The sequence below is a fragment of the Camelus ferus genome, chromosome 16, assembly GCF_009834535.1.
Source record: "Camelus ferus isolate YT-003-E chromosome 16, BCGSAC_Cfer_1.0, whole genome shotgun sequence".
Classification (NCBI taxonomy): domain Eukaryota; kingdom Metazoa; phylum Chordata; class Mammalia; order Artiodactyla; family Camelidae; genus Camelus; species Camelus ferus.
The window spans coordinates 3,228,622-3,246,458 of record NC_045711.1 but is presented as its reverse complement, the minus strand read 5'-3'; the positions used below and the strand labels follow the sequence as shown (position 1 = coordinate 3,246,458).

At 49.4% G+C, this 17,837-nt stretch overlaps 2 protein-coding genes and 2 non-coding genes across 13 annotated transcripts in view; 2 read left to right on the top strand and 2 right to left on the bottom strand.

The window, feature by feature from the left end:
- Positions 1-586: 586 nt before the first annotated feature.
- On the bottom strand, positions 587-720 carry LOC116656932. Its single transcript, XR_004311936.1, has one exon. It is a non-coding gene; the product is annotated as a U4 spliceosomal RNA (small nuclear RNA).
- Positions 721-5,140: 4,420 nt separating this feature from the next.
- ZNHIT3 (zinc finger HIT-type containing 3) lies at positions 5,141-17,786 on the top strand. Its single transcript, XM_032498329.1, has 7 exons — positions 5,141-5,240; positions 6,081-6,153; positions 9,245-9,758; positions 9,855-9,886; positions 12,114-12,197; positions 13,195-13,281; positions 14,279-17,786. The coding sequence occupies exons 3-7, from the start codon at positions 9,673-9,675 to the stop codon at positions 14,458-14,460; spliced, it is 471 nt and encodes a 156-aa protein (XP_032354220.1). The 5' UTR covers positions 5,141-5,240; positions 6,081-6,153; positions 9,245-9,672; the 3' UTR covers positions 14,461-17,786.
- The window catches only part of MYO19 (myosin XIX), a 39,780-nt gene continuing 36,637 nt past the window's right edge, over positions 14,695-17,837 (bottom strand). For all 10 annotated transcript variants that reach the window (XM_032498315.1, XM_032498313.1, XM_032498314.1 and 7 more), the window contains 2 exons: positions 16,442-16,750; positions 14,695-15,472 (listed from right to left, as the gene is read on the bottom strand). In XM_032498315.1, the coding sequence (XP_032354206.1) occupies positions 15,344-15,472; positions 16,442-16,750 (438 nt within the window). In that variant the 3' untranslated portion in view covers positions 14,695-15,343. The remainder of the gene's footprint in view (positions 15,473-16,441; positions 16,751-17,837) is intronic.
- On the top strand, positions 16,999-17,128 carry LOC116656905. Its single transcript, XR_004311912.1, has one exon. It is a non-coding gene; the product is annotated as a small nucleolar RNA SNORA11 (small nucleolar RNA).

Here is a 17,837-nt window from a genome sequence, read left to right as displayed (position 1 = left end):
TTGTTTTTCCTGTAGTTAATAGTTACCTTATTTTTCACTTGCTTAGTTTCTTTTATAGCTTATACATTTGATACCATATTTAAGAACTGTTTCCCAAACTTTGTCACTCCTATGTTTTCTTCTAGAATTTTATAGTTTTACCTCCTTATGTTTAGGTACATCATCCATTTTGATTTTTTTTTTTCACTTTTTTGTTTTGGTTTGTTTTGGGGGGAGGTAATTAGGTTTGCTTGCTTATTTATTTCTTGATGGAGATACTAGGGATTGAACCCTGGACCTCATGCATACTGAGCACATGCTCTACTGCTGTCCTATACCCTCCCCCTATAGTTGATTTTTTTTTTTTTTGCGCTTTAAAAATTAAAAAAAATTTTTTTCCATGATCCATTTTGAATTTATTTTTCTATGTAGTGTAAAACCATAGTTGAATTTTTTTTTTGGCACATATGGCAATTTGTTGAAAAGGTTGTTGTCGCCCCCATTGAATTGCTTTGGCACATTTGTCAAAAATCAACTGACCATATGGTGTAGGTCTATTTCTGGACTCTTTATTCTGTTTCTATACATCTATTTTTTAAAAACTCAGTCTCTATAGAGACTGCCAAAATTTGCCAATGCCAATTTCAAGTTGTCGTGCAGGGTGTTGGGAAAAGTTTTCAATTAGCAATAATCGTGCCTCAGATAACCTCATTGGCTACGGTCCTGCCACTGTACAAAGCTATACACCTATCATTAATTCATTCCCGACCTGACCACCGGAGCTGGCAAACACCGACTGGTGATGCTGGCAGTCACAGCACATCCCTCCAGCCCCTTTTCCCCTACAGATATCCTGGAGGCCCTCAGACCTCCTGTTACTGTTTGGACTGGCGACTGCTTAGTACTGCTGCCATGTAACTATCACCCAAGAGCATCTCCATCCCTTTGCCTGAGGATCCTCAGAACCCCCTCCTACAACAGGTCCCCCGTTTCTGGCTGTGGGGTCAGTCAAGTTCTGGCATGTTGGCCGTCAGGCCGCAGGAGCCCTCCTCCTGTTTCCCTAGGATTATGTTGTTGAGATCCTGGAGCAGTTATTTGTTACGGACCATCCAGGGCTGTTTGGATCTGACTGAGGGGACCTCCATTAGTGTCAGCTCTTTGATGGATGAAATGGAGAGCAGGGGACAGGAAGGAGGGGGTTGTGGTGAGCTGAAAACCAGAAAGCTGGGCTTTCTTTGGGGCATTGGTGACTGTCCCATGCCTTCTTTGCCCCATCTACCTAATGAGTTCTCTAATATTCACTTTGTCTGCCTCTTGGGGTCACTGTGATGCTCAGGGCAACATTAGTTATTAATCTATTGGCATGGGGCTACAGTATGGGTCCCATGTGTAGGGGGGTGGGGGTAGACCCTCTCGTCTTGTGATTGACTGCCCACTCCTGTCCCACACAGTTATCCTTTCAAAGGGCTGAGCAGCACTGCCCGTCTTCAGGCGCTCATCCAGGGTGTACCGGCAACATGATTCACCCTGCAGCACAATAATATTTTAAGAATCTTCATTCTGGGATGATTCAACAATCCTGAGGCTGCCACCTGCTCTTCCTCATGGTGTGAACTCAGCCCTGCTATGGTGCATGGTCACCTGGGTTCTGTGGGCCACGTCCGGTCAAAATGCACTATGCATCCTGGAGACCCTTAAACTGGAGTTGCCTAGCAGTTGGAGACACTGGACCTGGGTCCTTTCATGAATCTCAGGGGACCAGGACATGACATTCACTTCCTCCAAATGAATGCTGGCTACAGACGCAGCTCCTCTGGAGCGCTCTCTCCAAACTTTCTTGCCTGGACTTGTACCTCATCTCTCTCCCAGTCTGAACTGAGGCTCGGCTGATGCTAAGGAGGTACGACTGGGTCCTGGGCTGCCATGACGATCACCTGTGGGGCCTGGGGGAGAGCTAATGCATTGTAAGTCCAGTGTGGGCTTCGTTCTGGGCACCAGTGGCTGCTCGTTCTGGTGTCTTACCAGCCTGTCTTTTCTGGACTAATTTCTGCCCCAGGAGCTGTACTCAGCTTCTTCATGCTGCTCGGTATCACTGCCATCACAGTGATGCTCAACTCACGAAGCAACCGTGTCATTTACTCCTTCAAGAACAAGATTGTAGATTTCAAGTTGCAGGGTGCCTCACTGGGGACACCTGATCTCCCCTGCCTGCCTGGATGTTGAGTGGGAGGGAGGTGGAGGAGTTGTGAACATCCATGAAGTTGGGGGTCATGCAAAGTGGAGGGAGAGGCATTTCACTGCAGGGAAAGTGTATGGGAGGAATTTCTGGGATTGCCTCATCCTACCCCCTTCAGGTAGCAAGGCCTGTTGAGTTTGGATGCAGGTGGGAGGAACTGAGTTCCTGGAAAATGAGTGGTCCCTCCCTTGGGCCCAGTCTCCCCATACAACTGATAGGACAAGTCAAGAGGGGCAGTGGAAATGCTCATAGTGCGTGAATGCCTGCTGCTTCCAGGATGGAGCAGAAAAATTGGGTACTGTCCACTCTCTCGAGCCGTGTGGTCCTTGGACAAACATTGGCCCTCCCTGGGCCTTCTCAGGGAAGCTAGGCCTCTGACACGATTCTAGTTTAAGCCTGCTGAGGCAGACAAACATCCTTGCGGATTATTAGGCCAGTGTGCAGGAAGCCTGGAGCCTGCCAGGTTGGGAATGGCAGCTGCCAGAGGGGACTGCTCTCTGATCAGTTGGCGGGGCCCAGGACGCTTCAGCACCGTGGGCTGGACAGCGCCTTCGGAGCTGGCAGGCCGCGCCCTACAGGGACAACAGTCCTCACCTCTAAGCCTGAACTCACAGAGGGGACGGAGCAGGGTTTCCGGGGCGGGCCCTGAGCAGGCAGGAGAAGGGGGAGGGTAAGGGAGTGGGGAGGGCAGGGCGTCCTTGACCCAGCGCGGGCCCAGGGGTTGACCAGACCCTGAGGGGGAGTCAGAGAGGGCGGCAATTTAAGGCCCAGGAACGGTGAGCGTACGTGGCACGAGAAACCCTAGCAGATTGGGATCCCCTGTGGGGCCGGGATGAGGCGCAGGGCTCCCGCTAAAGCACGATTCAGTCTATAAGTAACGCCCCGTCTCCTCGGCCTGACCGCTCTAAGCTGGTCGCACCCTGCCTGTCGGGACTCATTTTTGACTAGTCCAGGCCCGAAGGTTCCTAGACCTAGAACCTCCTGGACGAGGTCTGCCTGGCTCGGGGTCTGTCATCCTGGGCTCCAGTCCCTTGGTATAGAGGTCACGAGGCAGGTCATTGGTCTGCGCTCTGCTCAGTCTCCAACCACAGCCCCTCTCGCAGTAAAGGCGCTAGATGGGCTTCTCCCTGCGGCCCCAGCGCCCGCTCAACGGCGGGCACAAAGTAAAAGCAGTTCTATAATTATTTGTCAGAGGATGAGTCTCGGCTTTCTTTCCTCAGCGAGGATGGCGTGGTTGGAAAGCAGAGCCAGAGCACAGGTACCTGCGCAAAGCAAGGAGGGCGGTTGCGCGAGGCGAGTCACGCGACCCAGCCAGAGGCGCCAATCCGTTTTAGTCAGTGCCGGGACTTGCCGAGAGCTCATTTATGCAAATGATGTGGGCGGGGAGAACCCGGCTCCACCCGGAAGCTGGCTGCGAAGTCTCAGCGGCAGGGTCTTACCTGCTGTGTAGAGGGTCTTCAGTCCCAGAGAGGGACTGCCAATCGCCCCAAGCCACACAGAGAGGCAGGGAAGGGCCAGTGCTAGGTAGGACCTGAAGCATCAGGGAAACTTCATTTCAACTCAAAGAAACCTATGAGAAAAACCACCGAATAGCGGCCCTGAACTTAGCCTCCCGCTACGGGCCAGTCTGCAGGACCGTTTCCCGCCTTTGTCATGGCCATACCTGCTGCTGCACTAGAACCTCCAAATTAGTTCTCAAGGTCCTGGCAGACTTGCATTCGTTTTTGGACTCTGTTTTGGAATTTGCCGTCAGGCCAGCTGTGAGGCGTCGGGACTGGTTCTCAGGCCCCAGCTGTCCGCTCCAGTCGGTATAAGTGGAGAGTGCGACCGAGGGAGTGATCACTCTGCTGCCAGGATAACTAGAGCTGTTTAGAGCTAACTGGGAAATGCAGATATCAGCTGTCTCCAAGTGTTCCCTTGATGAAGAGCAGAGAAATCAGAGGTGAATAGTATTGTGCCATCAGAGAAGGCCTGTGGGCAACGTGGCTGTAGCACGTGTATGATAGGAAAGATGCGCAAGAGGGCACTCTTTAAAAGCTCTCTTCATTTTTAAACTTCTTATTTTGAAATACTGTTTTGAAACTTATAGAGGAAGAGGGTACAGAGAACTTCAGTAAATCCATCACTCATATTTGATTATTGTTAATATTTTGCCAAGTTTTTACTATTGTCTGCTTCCTCTGCTTTCTCTTTCTCTAATTATTGTCATTATCGTGTTTGAACCATTTGCAAATAAGTTGTGTATTTCTTACCCACAAAGGGTCTTTGTGAAAGAACCAGGCCTTGGCATTGCTGGCAGCCACCCCCGCAGTGGGTAATGAGCCTTCGCAAGTGAGAAGGAAAAGCCTGGCTAGGCTAACAAGATAACTCATAAATCTAAGTGTAATAAGTGTCGGTTAACTGATCTAAGTTCTGCTGGGCTAACTCGTAAATCTGAAGTTTAGTGTCAGTTTACTGGGCTAACAAGCTAACTCATAAATCCAAGCTCAACAAGTGTCAGTAACATGACCTGTTCCTAATAGATAAGTTCCAGTGTACTGATTCCTTGGTTTTGCTGTTCAAGCCTTATTGGCTAATAGTCCCATATTTGTAATTAACCCTATAAAACCCCATGCACACGTCTTGGAGGTGCTCAGAACTTCGGAGCAGGAGCCCCTCTGAGCCCGCCGGCGTAATAAATCTGAGTACTCCAACCCTCTGAATGGTGCTTGTTTCTTGGCTGGCCTGTCGTTTCTGTAACACAAAGTGGAGAAACTTAGGATGAATAGGTGCTTCTCCTCAACGTAAGGCAATTTCCACGTTAAATGCAGCTACAGACCCCATGATCACTTCTTTCTAATTATTACATCTTTATTTCCACAGGTTTTTTAGTTTTTGCAGTAACAGCTTAACATTTTTTTTTCCTTCAGAGTTGCACTGCTCCGAAAGAGACACAGATCTCAGGTGCACATCACCTCCTCCACTTGAGTGACAAGGCTGTACCTACCCGCCAAGCCAGCATCTAGAGGGGAAGCTGATGCATGGGGTAAGGGATGTGGGTGAGGGCATGATGGATGTGGAAGAATATCAATGATCCAAATCAGGGCCACTGTAAGGGAAACCACAAGATCACACAGGCTGGCAGTAGGTCAGAGGAGGCAGGGCCGATGGACCCCGTAAAGGGAGAAACAAGAAAGAAGGGGTGATGGGTCCCAAGGAAGTCCAAAACCTACAAGCAAACAATATTAAACCTTAAGGCTGGAGAATAATCCTCTTTGGCTGGATGCTCAGCCCCAGTCTCTGTGGGAAGATACGGGAGCATCCCTGAGGCACTGGGAGGCATCCTGGCCCCTTGAACCAGAGAGCCAGTTGCACCCTTTGAAACTGTTTTGTCCCTGGGCTGTGTGCTCTGGGCCACGGTGGGAGTGGCAGCCCCAGTGATCTCTGAATAGCCTTCAGGGTCATTCTTCCATGGATCCTTGTTCTGAAGAATAATGCCTGGTTTCTGCTGAGGTGACTAATCCATACAATTCTCCTGATCAAATGGTTGCTTGGCTGCACCATTAGTATTCTCACTTTTTTCAATATGCATAGGCCGAAGAACGTTTAGTTCTGCTCTTTTTGTGCTTAGCAAAGTCATTTCTCTCTTCTCACATTTTCAGAAGCCGAGCCCAAATTCTGTTTAGATTTTTCATTATTTGGGCACCCAAAATCTCCTTCTTTGTCTTGCCAATTCCTTACACATTTATTGTTTCTTTCTCTAAAAAGTACAAAAGCCACCTGTTTTGGCCACTTCTTCGATCTCATTTCTATGGGATCTCCATGCACGTGAATTACATTTTGTTTCTTTCTCTCCTGTTAATCTGTCTTGTGTCAATTTTATTAGTGCAGCCACTGGAACTCAAGATGGGTAGAGGGGGAATTTCCACTCCTGGACATCTGCCATGTGGGAGATAGAGGTGAGTTAAGAGGTTTGTGCAAGCCTTGGCCCTACTCCTACTCCACATGCCACCCTTAGAGGTTTCTTGGGGAATCTGGCTGGGAAACCCTGATTCCTTTGATCTCTGTTTGCCTAAGGGAATGTTAAGGTGGGAGATTGATGTGGATTTGCAAGTGGGAGGGGGGTGAAAAAAGAAAAGTGAAGGGGTTGAGGGTGGCAGGGTGTATTCATGAAACGATGGTGACCTTTGAGGTCTGAGCTCTCCCATTAGTTCTGCTGTAGATAATGCAGTTTATCTCTTTTGTTGTTTGGAAGTTCTCCTTAGAGTCTAACTGAAGGTCAGACAGTCATAGTCTTGAGTTGGGGAATGAATGTCAATTGGATCCACTCCACCAGAACCTCAGGCCTCCTTTATTTGATTTCCACCAGCAACTTTCCACCCTTTAATATCTGAACTACTCTCTCCTATACTAGAAGGTAAAAGGAGGGGAGCAGATGAGAACCTGGCATTGTAAACACTGACTTCTCTTGGTGCTGCAGAAAGCCATTTAGCATGGCTGCACTGAGAGCCCAACCTTATCAACCTCTGGCCTCGGGTAAGGGCAACATGCAGCCCACGTGGGGTAAATAGATCTCCCCGACCCGTCGTGGCGTTAGGTGCAGGGCAGTGGCGCACCCTGGTTAGAAACCCCAAAGCTCTCGAAGTTAGGTTAAACTTTCATCTAAGGTGGGGTGGCCAGCTTCCAACTGTTGGGAAGCTCCGATCAATGGGCTCCACGGCAACTGTCCCTGAACAGCCAGCTGCGTTTGGAGCCCTCAGCTGTCCTGGTGTGGGCCTTGCTTTCATGGAGAGACATTCCTGCTCATTCCGTTACCTGCTTTAGCCCCGTGCTCTTTCCCGCCGGTTGGTGATGTTTGAGGTGCAGGCCATGCCTGGACTTACTCTTCCCTTTGCGGCAAGACAGTCTTGCCCCCCACACAAGGTTTGGTGTGAGCGGTGCTCCAGTCCAGCTCTCCCGCCCGCTATACCAGGGCCAATCACGACCTGGCGCGCCCTCTGGCGGTGATGAGCGCCAGGCCTCGGACTCCTTGCGCGTCTCTAGGCTTCGGCGTTGGCGCCGGGCTCAGCCTCCCTGGAATGCGCTTTGACAGTGCTTGCCAGACAGCAGAGCTCTGAAAACCATTCTGCCTCGATTATTACCTCAACTCTCTCCAGGTCCAGCCCTGAGCCTCAGGCTGACTCTGAGAAGGCATGAGACAGCCTTAGATAGCCCCTAGGTGGTCATGGTAGGGCTGCAGGAAGAGCCAGGTCCCATCAATACGGACATCTAGTTGCTGGACCTGGAGTCATACCTGTCTTTCTTCTCTGAATTAGCCACAGGCCAGAAGAGCTGTACTGGGCTTCCTTCACTTCTTGGTGCTGCCTAACCTAATCGCCATCACAGCTGAGCCACCGCCACCTCCTTTCCTGGTCATTGAAGCAGGAGGGGTGTGGCTGCCCATGGAAGTTGGGGGTCACTGGTAGCAAAGGGAGGGGTATCTTTACTGAGTGGAATGTGCATGAGGAATTCCAGGAATTTTCTTTTTTCTGGAGTCACCATCTCTGGACCCAAAGGTAGAAAACTCAGCATGGTTTGGATGTGGAGTGGGGTCAGGTTGAGCCCCTGAAAATTGAGTCTCCATGGCCTCAGCCTCCAAGTACAACTCCAAGGAAGAATATGGGGTGGGGAATGGTGATGCCCATAGTGGGTGAATTTGTACCAGTACCAGACAGGGCACAGGATTCAAGTGTGGCCTAGACAAGTCACTGACCTCTGGCCTTCCCAGTTAAGCACTGACTTTCTGGAATATTTCTGGTTTAAACCAGCAGTGGTCACAACTGTCGAGGAATATAAGGAGTGCCGCAGATTATTGAGTCAGTGTGGGCATGTCTTGGGTTTTGGGCTCAATTCTAGTTAGAGGCTGGAGGCAGGGGCAGCTGCATGCTGGGCAGCCAGGGGGACGCATGACACTTCAGCACTGATGACTGGACAGCATCCTTAAGGCTAACAAAGCCAAGGGAGGGATAGTTCCTCAAGCCCAACCCTAGCATGGCTCAACCCTAGTGTATTCCTTCTCGAGGGACCTGAGCTCCAAGACCCTGGCCTCAAGGGACTTGGGACCTGGGACCTGGGACCTGTGCTCATGAGGTCAGGACCAGAGCTCCTGGAGAGTTACAGACTCATTCTAGACATGACATAAATAACCTTTGTAGCACTTCAGATCACAGACCTTTTTACAGTCTCCTCTCTGCCTCACAGCAGCTCAGGAAAGTAGGCCTGAACATCCACTCTAATAGATGAGGAAGCTCAGAGAGGGTAGCCAATCTCTCCAAGTCACACAGCCAGGGAGGGGTTTGAGTTAAGACTCGAATGGCTGCCTTAGTTGTAGCCAGTTTATCCCAGCAGACATAACAGTAGTCGGGGGGCCTTAGTGAGATACTGAGGGCTGATGGGCCAACACTAAGGGGGAGGTCCTTGGAGGTGAGGGTGACTTATGGCCCTCAGAGGGCACTGCACATGTGAGGTTGGAGCTCTGGTTAGGCTGGGCAATGCTCAAGGCTTTGAGGAGGAGCAGGGCTCCCAATATAATGTGACTTTGTTCATTCCTAAAGCCTGAGGTGGCATTCAAGGCCCATCACAGTTCACCTATCTGGACCAGGATCGCCACCTTTGGGCCAGAGGTCACTCTTCTGTTCCCCAGGCCAATCTGTCTACTCAGGGCTGGGACTAGGGTGAGGGTAGTGAAGAGCCTAGGGTGCAAAATTTAAGAAGGCACTCACTCTAGGGTGAGCAATTGCAGGCTATTACCTGTACGAATCTAAGACTGAGTCTCCCTCCCACCTCTTCCTCCTGCCTTCACTCTAAGCCTTAAACTCCCAGAAGGCAGAGACCACACCTGCTAATCCCCAGGTATCCCCAGCCCAGCGTCTGGGCAGTGCAGTACTCACAGTTGGAGCTCCATAAACATTAGTCAGCGGCCAGGCCTCTTCCTTTCCTGTGAGAAAAATGGTCTAGGCTGGGAAGGGCATATGAGTGTCACATGATCTAACCAAGTCCGGTTTGGCCTAGGTCTGGACTTCGCCTAAAGATAAATGAGATGTGCGAGGAGAACCCAGTGCCTGTGCAAGACTGAAAAAGTGCAAGCCAGAAGATAAAGGACATTTATCTTTTTACGTATATGTGGGCAACAGAGCTGGAGAGTGACAATAACTTGCTCCAAGTCACACGGCCGCATAGGGACAGTGATGGATAAGTCCTTCGACAACGTGACCTAATCAAGGAAGTCTCTGATAGCGGCGGCTGGATGCACATCGAGTGCATCGACGTTTTACTTCTCAGGCCTGGGGAAACGAGCAGGATCAATCCATTGCTTTTGCCTGCCAGTAAGTGCTGCGCGCTGATTGGTCCTGGTTGAGGAAACGGAGAAATAGGCGTGCAGGTGGGCCCCGCGGCGTGAGGCCGGCGCGCCGGGGAGGGAGCGAGTGCCGGGAAAGACCATGGCGTCGCTTAGTTGCAGCAACGTCGTCTGCGTGATCTGCTTGGAGAAGCCGAAGTACCGCTGCCCCGCTTGCCACGTGCCCTAGTGAGTGCCGGGGGTCGTTGAGGGCAGGGGGACGGGCGGCGGGAGGGTCCGCGCGGCCTGCGGGACTGACGCGGCCTGTGGCTTTTGTTGTTCCAGCTGCTCCGTGGCCTGCTTCCGGAAGCACAAAGGTGAGGGCCCCTCCTTGTGCGCGGCAGCCCCGATGTCTGCCGCTGTCTCGGGGACTTGGACGGTTCAGGCCGCTCTCCTGTTGCGTCAGATCCTTGGGGAGCCCTAGGTTTGGGGGCGGGGGGAGTCCTTTACCTGGGAGTGGCTCTCGGGGTTTTGAACAATCTAAAATCTTTTCTCTGCCCTGCTCTCCCTTCTACATCTTTTTCTTTAAAAGTAGCCGACTGGTTTCGCCGCAGAAATCTATCTTAGCTATTCCTTCCTCTTAGTGTTCTGACGCAGCTCCGCACTGTTTGGAAGAAGCTGTGTTGGCTGAGGTTAACATTGTTTTTCTTTTGAATAGTAGTTTGATAGAAACGTTGAGGTAGACCTGTTTACAATTAGGAGCAACGCTGTTGGCTGTTAATATTGTCAAGTCTACATTTTATGCCTTTCTAATCCGGCGTCTCTTTTCAATCCTCAACGACCCTGTCCCACTACCTCTCTCGGTGACTTATGTTATAGTTCCTCATTGGTGGTTTTTCTACAGTTTCAAGAACACACCACCTCCCGTCGCGCCCCCCCCCCCCCCCCGCTGACGACTTTTTTTTTAAACCTTAATATTTCTGGAGCATTAAAAAAAAAAAAACTTTTCAGCTCAAGACAGGGAAGAAGTAGAACTGCTTTGCTGGAAATAGGGTTGGGGAGCTGGGTCTGGAACACTTAGCTCTGATCCTGCAGCCCCTCCAAGAACCCCTAGGGCAGTCAAAAGCTCAACTAACGTCGTGGCCTTGCTGCTGCCTGGGTGATTTTTTTCTGAAATACAAATTTGAGCAATTCACCTCCTTGTTGAAAAGTCTAGTTTCTCTTTCAGGTATTCTTAATCTGGGTTTTGCTCTCCCTGTGGAGACACGTGGTCACAATAGTGGGGAGGAGTTGGTGGTACTTCTGGTATTGGTATTGACTCACATAAACAGTCTTTATTTATTATTTAGTTGATATTGACTCACATAAACATTTGTGTGAGGTTATCCTATGCCGCTAAAGACCTTTCTGCCCTCAGCACAGCACTCTTGCTGAGAGATGCTGGTCTGGGGAAGAAAGGCAGACCTGTGTGTGGCATTCTTTTGCTTGGCTTCCCTCCACTTGTGACCCAGCCACCTGCCAGGCATGGGGCAAGCCTCATGAGTTGGCAGTCGCTTATTACCATCTCCTTGTACCTGACTATCCTTTCAAGGGTCAAGACCAACCAGAGACCTTTCTCTCTGCCCAGAACGCTCTTTTCACCTGGCAGCGCCTTCCCCTTTTATCTCCTGGTCCTCTCAGGTGACTTATATCAGACTTTTCCCATCTAGTCCATGTCTTAAACCCCTCCGAGGTGGGCCTGATGACTTTCATCTGTGTATTCCCAGTAGCACATGGTACGTGCAAATTTGGTATCTGAAACTGCTGAGAACATAGTTTCATGCTAATTGAAGTCGGTGTGCTACCAAATCATGGTGAAAGCTCTGTGCAGTTAGGCAGGGCAAGGAGTGTTACCAAGTCCAATCTTGTACCGCTTGCTGAACGACAGGCTAATAAATTGAGTTGTTGGGGCAAGGAATAGTGAGTTTATTCAGAAAGCCAGCTAACTGAGAAGATAGTTGACTAGTGTCCCAAAGAAGCATCTTATCTGAGTTAGAATTCAGGCTTCTTTTATACTAAAGTGGTTGGTTGCCACAAACTTCTTGGTGTTGGAATCTTTGTTCTTGCAGCTGTCCACATAGGTCAGGTGGTGGTGTTCCTGTAAACCTCCAACAAGACAAATGTTTTTCTCTATTCTGCAACTTTTTATCTCTATATGAATGGAAAAGTGTTACACTTTTAAAGGTCGCAGCCTTGAGAATGGGCTGTCCTGTATATTTTAGGCTATAGACAACATTCTTAACTTGTAGCAAAAGCAATAGAATACAAAGGTTAAAGAAAAGGAAACAGATCTAACAGTGGAGTCAGACATGTTCTTCCCTATTACAGGAGGATGGGGTCAGGCGGTAGGGGTGCACGAGGCCTGCTTCCTCGGCCCTCCTGCCAGGCTCAGGCTTGCTTGTTTTCTTCTACTGCCTCTTGGTTGGATCTCTCACTTTCTCTGTCCCCACCCACTTCTGTTACCCCGTACATATGCTTCCTCCCCAGATGCTGGCTGGTGGGGAGGTGCAGCCCTGTCACTCAAATGGAGGTGATGCGCACCTGTCATTTGTGTCTCTCTTTCAGAGCAGTGCAACCCTGAAACGCATCCTGTTCAGAAAAAAATACCAGCTCTTACTGCAAAAACTAAAAAGCCCGTGGAAGACAAAGGTGGGTTGGGTTGACACCAAATAAACCAATCTGGAAAAGGGTTTTCAAATAGAACACATTGAAAGAAAAGAGGCGAGGAGGCTTGGATTGGGGCTGGGAGTCAAGAACGGTGGCTTCATTAGGGAGCAGCAGCTCCCTCAGCCCTGGGCACGGCGGGTGGGGGCACGTGTCATCCGGTGATACTACAGAGCAGCCCGAAGGTGCAGGTGGTGAAGAGTGGGGGTAGGAGGCAGAGGGGAGAAAGGCCATAGCTGTGGCTAGGAGTGAAGGGTGGACCCTGCTGGCAGGGAGCCTTTCTAGTCACGGCTTCAGGTAGCCCTCCCTGGGCCTGTCACCTGAGCTGGGTCCAGCGGAGAGGCTGCCTTTGGCCTTGCTGCTGCTGGCATCTTTTCACAGCTTATAGCAGGAATGGGCTGCCATCCTTTCCATCCATCTAGCCTTTCAGTAGTGCCTCCTGGGTGTCATGCACCGGGCCAGGCTCTGAAAGCAGCCCTTCCTGATGCCACCAAAGAGGTGTTGAATATTCACAGTCGGGGGATGGCCCGCTTCTGCCCTTTGATAAACTTCCTTGTTGGATTCAGGCATTGCCAGAAATTTCTGCCCATGCTGAAAACCCAGGGGACTCATGTCAGCAGGCTTTTACAGAGCACCTAGTTTTTTGGCTCATGACAGGGCTGGAGCTGTTAAATAGGGAGGGGACATTGGGTGGTAAGAATTGGAAAATTGGGCTCTAAGTTCAAGGACCAAATGCACAGAGTAAGCGTGTGAACACTGGGGTGCATTTGTTAAAGTCACCAATTCTTTCACTCTCCTAGAGGAGTGTTGGTACAGTCACGGATTCCAGAGAAGGAATAGGTTACTTTTATATCCTTACGGGCACCTGCCTGCTCTGTCCCCTGTGTGGACGTACGTTTTTATCTATTGGAGTCGTCGTTAGAATCTGCCACCTAGGCTTGCTTTTTTAGTCACGTGCAGCTGATTGTGTTATATTCTGTAGATGACGATGACGACGACTCTGTAGCTGACTTTCTCGATAGTGATGAGGAAGAAGATAGAGTTTCTTTGCAGAATTTAAAGAATTTAGGTAAGTCTATGCTGTGCTTGTTTAGAGCTATTAAATACTTCAGTGCGGAGCCCTTCCAGCCACATGATTCTGCAAACACACAGGGCTTCCACAGCTCCCAGCCTTGGCCTGGAATCCTACTGGTTTTGTGAGCTGGCAAAATTCTTCTCGTTTGGTGCTTAGTTCAAGTTTCCTTTTCTCAGCTAAACTTCTCTTGACCTTTTATCTCGCCTTCAGAATTAGGCACTTTTTCGGCTTCCCGTGGTGCCCTGTAATTCACCACTCACAGCACTTTGTAGCAGTTTCTCTCTCTCACACTAGTCAGGGGATGCATTTATTCCCACGTTCCCAGTGCTCACGTTACAGCCCAGCCATTCATGCAGACTGGGTCATCCCAGGATTTGATTTTTCAGAGGAACACAGTATTAATACTGCCCCGCATTTTTGTAGGATTGCATTTCTGTTACGTGTATAATTAATGGGCCAGTGCACGTCCTACAGGTGGCACTATTTTCATTCTTCCCATTTCCCAGAGGTGGTGCTTTGCACCCAGTCCTGTGGGAGTGATTAGTTAGTCTGAGGTAGGAGCTGAGCTGGGGATAGGTGTGAACAATTTTGTAACCTGTAAAGCACCGGACAGACGTTAGTGTCAGTTCCCTGCTACTGAGCCTGCTTCATGCTGGAACACTTGCTGAAACACCATTCGGAGTGTTTGGTGTAACTGTCGTTACCAATGAGAACCTTTATACCTGTAAAGAAAACAGGCCAACAACTTAATGCTGTTGTTCTCTGTATTTGTGCTGAAATGGCATGATTTACAAAGATACCAATAACAAGAATCTGATAGTATTTGACTTGGAGATCACCTGATATGCTGACCTAATGTGTGGGTTGAAAGGGTAAGGGGATGCAGCATCCTTGATGTGGATTACATTTGAAACATTTAGCTTTCAGCTGTCTCTGCCTGTTCCCCCCACCTTGAACTCAGCTTGGCTCTCTTCCCCTGTTCATCTTTAAGGGGAGTCTGCAGCACTGAGAAGCTTACTGCTCAATCCACACCTTCGACAGTTGATGGTCAGCCTCGATCAGGCGGACAACAAGGCAAAGCTCATGAGAGCCTGCATGCAGGAGCCCCTGTTCGTGGAGTTTGCTGACTGCTGTTTAAGGATTGTGGAACCATCCCAGAATGAAGATCCTTAAGATGGATTTATTGTGCTGCCTGCTTAAGCATGTGCTGGACTCCCAGACCCTGCCTGCTCCTCCCAGGAGACCAGCCAGTGAAGGGTCCAAGCAAGGGTGGCGCTTTCCAGGACATGGAGCAGCTGACGCCGGGTAGGTCCCGTGCATCTTTATCTCTGTGGGCTGTGGTGAAGGCAGGTGGAAGTACTCAAGGTGGAGAACCCTCTGTGGAGCAAGAACTTGACATTCAAATGGTTATTTTTAAATGTTTTATTTTTGGTACAGTTAAGACAAGTTTTACACCCACTTGAATTAAAACTTGCTCAGTGTTTCTAAGTAAAATTAAGATGTGGTGGTTCTGTGGTACATTGCATTGCTCGTCCTTCTTGATTCATAATGTAATTGCATATAATTGCTTGAAATTACATTAAATAAATCAACAAATATTTAAATAGTTAAGGTTTTGTTCCTTTTAAAGGAACTAAAATGCAAAATTTCCTCCAGCCAAAATTTTAGAGCTGATTTCAAGCTGACTTTGCCTACTGGGTTTGAGGGAGGGGGTACCCACTGTAGTGATGGCCAGCACCGTGGAGTTGGATCTCTGAAGGTAGTAAAATGAAGTTCTCTGTAGCCCTGACGTTTCTTAATCCTGGTTTGGTAACTACCAACCCTGACATTTGTCCGGGCTTGAGGTGTAGATCAGAGCCCCGGGCTCACGGGCACAGCCGCTGGCCTGCAGGCTGGAGCCATTGCTCTCCCACGGGTGCTCAGGGTCACTGTGGGAGTCGTTTGGCAGCCGTGTGTGGATTAAATGTCTTTGGCAAGGCAGCTGGCAGGTAAAGGCCTTGCAGGAACAAAGGCACCAAGGATGGCGCAGCCAGGTGAGGATGAAGGTGAGACGAGATCACACGTGGCCCAGCCTGTGTCTTTCCAGCAAGATCTGATTAAAGCCAGTAGCACTGTTGGGCAGCGGTTCAGGGCAGATATCAGCATAGCGTAGTGGAGACTTCCTGCAGTGAAACTTTATCGAGCCCTGGGGAGAGAGATGCAGCTTAACCCCGGCTCCCACGGGTGCCAGGGCCAAAGGTACCTCCCAGAGCAAATGCTAGAAATGCAGGGAGTGGGGACACATAGGTACTGGTGAGAGTCACAGCGGTAGCAGGATTGAGTTACTAAGTGTTTTTTCTCCTTACTCTTAAACAGTGGCAGAGCCCAAAGCAGTATTAAAATGTAAAGTTCCACACCCACTCAGACAGATGAGGAGACACTAGGAGGGATCGCTCCCCTATTAGGAGTATCGCCTGTCATATTCTTATGAAGGCTCAGAGCTGGAAAGATGAAAGATTACACTTCTGTTTACGCTCTGGCTGGCCTGTGTGTGGTCTTGGAAATTTCATCCAGATTATGTCCTATAGGAATCACTCTCGTAGGAAATCAACATTTCCTTCCTTCTGGCTTGCCAGTGTCACTTAATCCTTGCTGTGGCCCCATGTAGTAGGTTGATTGAGTATTAGCCCATTTTCTGTGCTGGCTGGCTCTTTTTCCTGGTGGCCCATAACCTAAAAACACAGCACTCAGACCACTGACTTACCTGCTTGTCATCTCCTCAGCTGGAAGAGGATAAACCAAGGAATATAACTTGAGGAAAACATGATACCAAATCCACTGCCATTGGAGGGAAATAAGCTGTCATCACAACCCCAATTTTTTGAAAGTGGGACTGACGTAAAGGTACAGAGGTGATACTAAGACACATAGAAGCAGTTTTAAAAAGTGAAAGGGCTCTGGGAAACTCCTGGTCGTAATGCTGGGAACAGTCCAACCTGCAGCCATCAGGGAGGCACAGGCTTCTGGTTTCGCCAGCAGGGTTAGGACGGCTCTTGTCCCAGCCTCGGTCCTGCTCCTGCTGTGGACTCGCAGGCTTTGCCCCCCACCCCTCCACAGTGGGGTGTGAGGGACCCGGAGCTGTCGTGGCAGGACGTCATCCCGTCACACGGCTTACCTGAGGCAGTGCTCGGATGGACATGATACCAGCTTGTTCTTGTGCTGTCTGCGCCTGCACAGTGTAGCCACTGGGGCTGCCCACAGGGAGCTGGAGGCAGGCAAAGACCACCAGTTTCCTCGGAAAGCCATGAACACCCACAGCCGCGTTGGCCAGGACCAGTCCCAGGGGCCAGAGGTGGGTTACTGCCCGCAGGAGCTTGGTCTGTGCCAGGGGCGGTGGGAAGGAGCTTGGGGAACGAGGAGCTTGAGATGAGTGTTTTTCTTCCACACCATCCAGTTCTTTAGAAGCAAGGAAGGCCATTCTGATCTTAAAAAGAGAACACGACTTTATAGCTATCGATTTACTAGGTCTCTTAACGGAAAACAGAAACCAAACATAGTATTTGGTTATATAGTGTGTATATATATATAATTATATGAAATATATAATTAATATAACATTCAGCTTAACAAGGTGACGCTGTTAAGGGCACCTGGCTCGGTGTGGCACAACTTTATACCCAAGGCAGCTGTGCTTAGGCCTTACACACGCTGCCTTAGAAAACACTAGCCTTGGGGGTGTGCTCAGAGCAGGGGGCCTGAAGAGATGGCGCCTCTGTTCACAACACACCCGACAGGAATCTGGGCTCGCTGTGACAAGGGGCCGCAAACTGGGGGCCTTCCTATGAACACATATGCTACACGTGTCCCCCTGCACCTCCACATGGCTGCTGGGCAGGACCAGTGGGACAGGGCTCACTACTGGAAGAAAAGCCACAGTATTTAGTGGGGGAATTTGCCACCCAGAGCCTGTCTGGTCCATGCATGGGCGGGCCAAGAGTGGTCATTACAGACATGAAGGCTTTGAACCTCCTTTCAAGGGAAAAGAGAGATTCCATATGCTATTCTGAAGGACAGAAGGTTTTTAGAGCAGTGAAACTACTTTATGACATTAGAACAATGGCTATCTTTGTCATTATACTTTTGTCCAAACTAAGGAGGACTGTGGACTTTGACTATGATGTGTCAACGTACGTTCATCCTTGGCTTAAAAAAAGAAAAAGTACCACTCTGGTAAATAAAAATAATGACTACACATATGTGTGGAGAGGGGTATATGGGAAATTCCTGTACCTGCCTGTCAATTTTGTTGTAAATCTAAAACTGCTGGGGGAAAAAAAGAGTCTTAAAAACAAGGAAACTCAGGGTAGACATTTTGGGCAAAACTTTGGTTTCAGTTATATACGTGTATGTGTGTGTGTGCTGGATTGTGATGTAAAATGTATCTTTTAGGTCAAAAAGGTTTGTAAGCCACTGTAGTTAAGTTGCACTGGCAAATAAAAGCAAAAATTAACCCCCCAAAATGTATAGCCTTATTGAGATCTAATTGCTATACCATCAAATTCACCCCTCTA